Raw genomic sequence first — 6,000 nt, forward strand, 5'->3', positions numbered from 1 at the left:
ATACTCTAAATACGTTTTGTTTCATCTACACTCAGAAATTGATTTATTAGACAGGGGGTATAAATTCTTCCCATATTAATCTTATAGCAGATCTTCCATAATAAATTATAACACATCAATATAGGACAGAACAATAGAATGTGTCTCTTCTGGTTGGATTTTGGGTAAAGGTTTGTGCTGGTTCTTCCAGAGACTCTTGGCTGACATCTACTGGAAGTTAAAAATTAAGAAGAAAAAAAAAAAAAAGCATTTGGCAGCTAGGAAAAACAAAGCATTTCAAAAATTAACTGAATGATGTTTTCTTCACCATATGTCATTATTGGTAACAGAGTTCAAACATTGTAACAAAGTGTCCCAAATTTATCAGCTTGACTTCAAATTCATGACACATTTCAAAACATCTATTTTTAATGAAAACTGGGGTTTTCAAATATTTGTGTCTTCAGGAGATGAAACTAAAAGCAAAACAGACTTTTACTAAAATCAGGAGAGTTGGCAGCATGCACTCCCCAAAGCAGAGAAAATGGGCAAATATCACTCCAGGGGGAAAGTGAGCCCATGGGAATGTGGCCCTGTCAAGGATGTGCCTATTTCTTTTCATCTCTGACAACAGGAACGCTGCACACAGATTTTTATTGGATTTTCTTTTCATAGACTCTCTTTCAGAAACAAATCATATCATGTCACTCATGCTCTCAGGTACACGTTTCAAATGCACAGTTCATATCCAGTCCCAGTCAAAGACACTGACATTTGAAAAACGTTACAGACTCCCAGTGATAGAGGAAATTTTGTAAATGGGATTTAGGTTTTGTTACCTGAAGCTGAACGCCAGTTAAAATAAATAAAGTACTCATTTAGTGTCAGTGTTTGTAGTAATTCTACATTGTATCATACTTTAAGATAATGTCACTTTGCCACTATGGCAACTTTTAAGGTATCACACAAAAGGTAATTTTGATTGCTCTGTATTTCTTGTTGCATGTTCTTCTCATATATATGTAATTTTAAGTTTATGTGTGTCTGTGTGTATGTAGACAAAAATTTTGAATTCAGGAATACAAATCCAAGCATATTTTCTGAGTTTGATGGAGAACTTCCTGAGATTCTTAAAGAAATGTGTCAAAAAGTCTCGTACACATTTTGCACTGCACACAACAGCACAGAGCACACAGTGAGTAAGTCAAAAATCAGAAGGGAAAACTCTGTGTGTCCTTTATTAGCTATTTAATTATGGCAACCCTTAAAACCAAAATTAATCATTGCATTTTGGGCAAACTGCTTGCAGCAGGAGTATGAGCAGTGCAGGAGAACAACAGATGCCTCTTTGTTACATTTTGAACCAGACTCACAGCACAGAAAATCAGTTTGAGTAGGAAATTCCTATTTGTCTTTTATTCACCCGAGGAACAGACAGTCGTGCCATGGGCCTGGAATTGGCTTTTGAACTTCCTGTGTGTCAGAATAAAAACACCCCAAACTTCACTTAGACACCACAAAAATTATTAACAAGTAACCTGCAATTTTTTCAAACTTAAATTCACCCAATAAACTCTCGAGTCGTTTTCAAGCTTTGTTCTTCCCCTAATGGAAGTTATTATCTTTATATTCGCTTTCATAACTAATCAGTCCAATACATACATGTCATTTCCTGTGGTTTATTATAAATTCCAGAAGGCAACTCTATTGTTCAATGCTTCTACAAAGTGTTCAACTTCTTTTACTACCAGGACAAAGTCATGTTGGGGACAGATTACCCTTTCCCACTTGGGGAACTGGAACCTGGAAAATTGATCGATTCCATGGACGATTTTGACCATAAACTGAAGGTATGATTTTTTTACATTAGAGGGGGTTCTTCCCTCTATGGTTTAAAACTTGAGGTGGAACACTGCAAACTCAGTGTAGTACACTGATTTCTGCAGTGATGGAAGAGGCCCTTTAGTCTCCTTGCAGCAGTTCCTTTTAAAGCACAAGGAAAAGCATTTGAGTTAAATATGAGTTAAGCACAAGCACATATATGTGTTTTGTTTTTACAGGATAAACTCAAGGCTGGAAATGCTCTGGAATTTTTGGGTCTTAGCAGAAAACAATTTGAATAATTATGAAGATCCTAAAGAGGCTCAACTGTGGATGCTTCTGTTGGCATATGAAATTGTGCAGGTGGCAAGTATCTAACACTCTCCTGTTATTTCCAAAATAAAAGCAAGGGTACTGGAAATGAGTATGCACAGGTATTGCTGTGCATTTGAGGATTTAGGCTCTTTTTAAACAATTCTGAAATCCCTGCTCTCATAATAAAGGAGAGATATCACCTTTTGCAGTTGTAATGAGAATCTCTGAATTATGATCCATGTCATGGTATTAGGACTTGATTCTCAGGAAAGAAAGAGCTGAGAAAATTATATACCCATGACATTTCGGTCTTTGTTATGAGCAATAAACGGAGTTTGAAAGAATCTTAAAACAGAATTCAAGCAGAACTTTGTTGATGCCCAGTAAAAGGCAACACTTGCCTGTACCCACTGCTGGGAAGTGCATCATGCCATGCTCAGCTCAGCACTGCAAGGGTGTGCACTGATGCTTTGTCAGTGTTGTGACAGGATGAAAAAAGGTCTGTGTGGGGAACTTTACATTTTAGCTGCCACCTACACCACTGGCAACTTACTCACCAGAAACAGTTTGGACAATACGGTTGTAGGTGCAGAAATAACGTATTTTGTGTGGGTAATACATGATATGTCACTGTCACAATAAATACTAGTGTTTAGCAACAGTATGGTTGAATGTTCTATTCCTTAAAAAATACTTCCTGAAAGTAAGGTTGGATACTTTAAGTGGTGAAGTGTTATTGCTCTAACTAGTTTGAGTCCTGATATAGGAATGGAAAGATGGCTTGCTCTATAGCCCATTGATTGAAATGGGTTTTCATTATTTTCCAGTGAGTGCACAGGCATCCTCCTCCCAAGAGGATTTTATACCACACAGAAAAATGTGGATGAGCACTTACAGTCTTTGTTCTCATGGGAACATTTGCTGGCTACTTGTAGTGTCACCATTCTTCTGTTTAGGCTTTAGAACACTCCAGGCAAAACAGTATTAGACAGCAGTTGTTTTTAGCTCTGGCCATAACTGGCACCAGCTGAACCTGAAGGATGCTGAACATCAGCAGTTCCTGCTGATACCTTCTGTTGGACTACAAGGAAGGCTCTGTCCTTCTTTAGTGTCAAACCCACCAAAAAAAAAAAAAAAAAAAAAAAAGAGGGGTTTGTGCAGGTTCTTTATGTTTTCCTTGAGCAGAGATTACACAGAGCCAAGGCTTTTTCTGCTCCTCAGCCCACCAGCCAGGGGCCTAGGGGTGCACAGGGAGCTGGGAGGGGACACAGCTGCCACAGCTGATGCCAGCTGAGCCAAGGGCTACCCCAGACCACATGGCATCGTGCTCAGCATGTGCTGAGGGGAGCAGAAGGGGGATGATGTGTGCAGTGATGGTGTTTCTCTTCCCTAGTCGCCATCACCTGAGGTGGAGCCCAGATTTCCTGGGGATGGCTGAGCACCTGCCTGCCCACGGGGAGTGGGGAATGGATTCCTTGGTTTGCTTGGCTTGTGTGCATGGCTTTTGCTTTACCTGTTCAGCTGTCTTTGTGTCAACCCTCAGGTTTTCTCACTTTCACCCTTCCCATTCTCTGTCCCACCCCAGGGGTGAACAAGCAGCTGCTGGGGCTGAGGATACCCTCTGGGGTTAAACCACAACGCTGAGCTCTTCCATTTGGATCTTTACCCTATTGTTCCTCCAAATATATTCCATGTAAGACCAGTGGACATCAGAAGTTGAAGTACTCAGCAAGTCACAGGTTTAGAAAACCAAGTTTTTATGTCAGACAAAAAGAAGACCTAGAAAATAACTCTAGTAATATTTATTGTCCTCAGGTTCACAAGACTTCTGTTGACCTTTTTTTATTTAAATAGCCACATACAAGCATTGAGCTACTTAAATGTATGATTTCTCAATCAGATTGTTTTAATTAAATTTCAAAGTAGAAAGGCAATACAATCTTATTTCCCTTCAGTGTATATGACTCTCACAGGTGTTTAAATGGATTTAAGAGTAAAATACATTGTGATTCCTCCAATACATTTTAATTGGATCAATTCTTCAATTTTTTGTGAATGAAAAAAGTTAAGTAAGAATGAAATGTTACATCTTTGGGGACCAAGGTCTGAAACTTTTCCAATAGCAAGGACAGTATTTAATTACCTTAACCTGTGACTGAATGGGTGATTGCAACACTCTGCATGGCAGTTAATTAATGTGCACACCCTGCATAAATCATATTCATTATGCACTGTCACTATTTAATGATATTCTATTTTTTCTCAATGTGTTAAGATTTTTAAGAGAGGGATATATAAAATCTTCCCTACCTCTTCCTTTTCTTTTCATTGACAAAGCTAATGTAAAATTCTAATGACAGTCAGATGAGAACATTCTTAATTCTGCTCCACCAACTACTGAAGGAATAATAAATGTAAGAAGGAATAATAAATGTAAGTTGAACACCCAAACTCCAAAACACAGCTTTATGCAGTGATTTAAACAATGAGGTAAAAAATTGTACTTTGTTACAGACACAAAAATAGGAAGGCAAAGATCAGCTCCAAATTACAACAGGCGCTGTCACTGGTTGGGGACCTGGATTCACCTGGGAATGAGGTTGAAGCTTAACAATATCTGTGTAAAAGTAACATTTGGTACCATGTTATCGTTTAAGGGTGAAATAGGAATAGGCACAATGTTTAGAAAGTGATGTTAATTCTTTAAGGCAGCTGACGTGTAACGTGGGAGAGATTCGGACAAGTTGCTGTTCATTACAATGCGAGCACATGCATCTTCTCCAAGTGTTGGAGAATAATTGACTTGCTGGAGCTGCTGATCTGGAAATACACAAGGTATCACCAGACAGCTTCAATTCTGCCTTTTTGACACCTGAGAACTATTACCTGTGTAAGTTAGATGCTTATATAGGTGTGTTTATCCTACAGGCCATACACAGACCCATGACGTGCCAGAGGCTTCTTCCTCCAGAGAGAGAGCCTGGGGTTTGATCAAAGCCAAACTGCTGGTTTATTACCACTGCAAAGCCAAATTGCTCTTTTACTAGCACTGAATTACCAAACTTCTCCCCTTCCTGCCCTGCTGAGGGAGCTGCCTCACACCACCATGGCCCCAGTACAGGCCGGAGGAGGAGCTGCTTGGCACAAAGGGACCTGGAGCTCCTGGTGACAGCAGCTGAATATGAGCCAGGGTGTGCCCAGGTGGCTGAGAAGGCCAATGGAATCCTGGCTTGTATGAAAGGCAGTCTGGCCAGCAGGACCAGGGCAGTGATTGTCTCCCTGAACTCAGCACTGGTGGGGCCACACATTGTGTCCCTGTGTCCAGTGCTGGGCCCCTCACTTTGGAAAGGACACTGAGGTGCTGGAGCAAGTCCAGTATAGGGCAACAAGGCTCGTGAAAGGTCCAGAAAACACGTCTGATGAGGAACAGCTGGGAGAGCTGGGGGTATTTAGCTTGTAGGAGGCTCAGCAGGGTTTTTATTGCTCATTGCAGCTCCCTGATGGGAGGTTGTGGTGAGGTGGGGCTTGGGCTCTTCTGCCAAGCTTACGGTGAGAGAAGCAGAGGAAATGGCCTGAAGCTGAGACAGGGGAGATTCAGACTAGATATCTGAAAAAACTTTTCAGTGTTCAGGTGGTCAGGCATTAGAACAGGTTGCCCCAGGAGGTGGTGGAGACATCATCCCTGGAGGTGTTTTAAGAGGGATCTGGCTCTGGCCTGGGTGATGTGCTTTAGTGGTTTAAGGGTTACAGCAGCAGTGCTGGGCTGAGGGTTGGACTTGATGATCTTAAAGGTCTCTTCCATCCTTGACAATTCTATGATAACATGACTGTTGCTGATTTTAGAAGCTCTCTAAACACAGAGTCTAGTTTAGAAAGGAGACGCTG

The 6,000-nt window shown here is 40.8% G+C and overlaps 1 protein-coding gene across 4 annotated transcripts in view; it reads left to right on the forward strand.

The window, feature by feature from the left end:
* ACMSD (aminocarboxymuconate semialdehyde decarboxylase) overlaps positions 1 to 2,776 on the forward strand; it is a 36,017-nt gene extending 33,241 nt beyond the window's left edge. For all 4 annotated transcript variants that reach the window (XM_050340448.1, XM_050340446.1, XM_050340447.1 and 1 more), the window contains 2 exons: positions 1,731 to 1,829; positions 2,040 to 2,776. In XM_050340448.1, coding sequence (XP_050196405.1) covers positions 1,731 to 1,829; positions 2,040 to 2,102 — 162 coding nt within the window. In that variant the 3' untranslated portion in view covers positions 2,103 to 2,776. The remainder of the gene's footprint in view (positions 1 to 1,730; positions 1,830 to 2,039) is intronic.
* The last annotated feature ends 3,224 nt before the right edge of the window (positions 2,777 to 6,000 follow it).

The sequence above is a fragment of the Myiozetetes cayanensis genome, unplaced genomic scaffold, assembly GCF_022539395.1.
Source record: "Myiozetetes cayanensis isolate MyiCay16 unplaced genomic scaffold, myiCay2020 scf9, whole genome shotgun sequence".
NCBI lineage: Eukaryota > Metazoa > Chordata > Aves > Passeriformes > Tyrannidae > Myiozetetes > Myiozetetes cayanensis.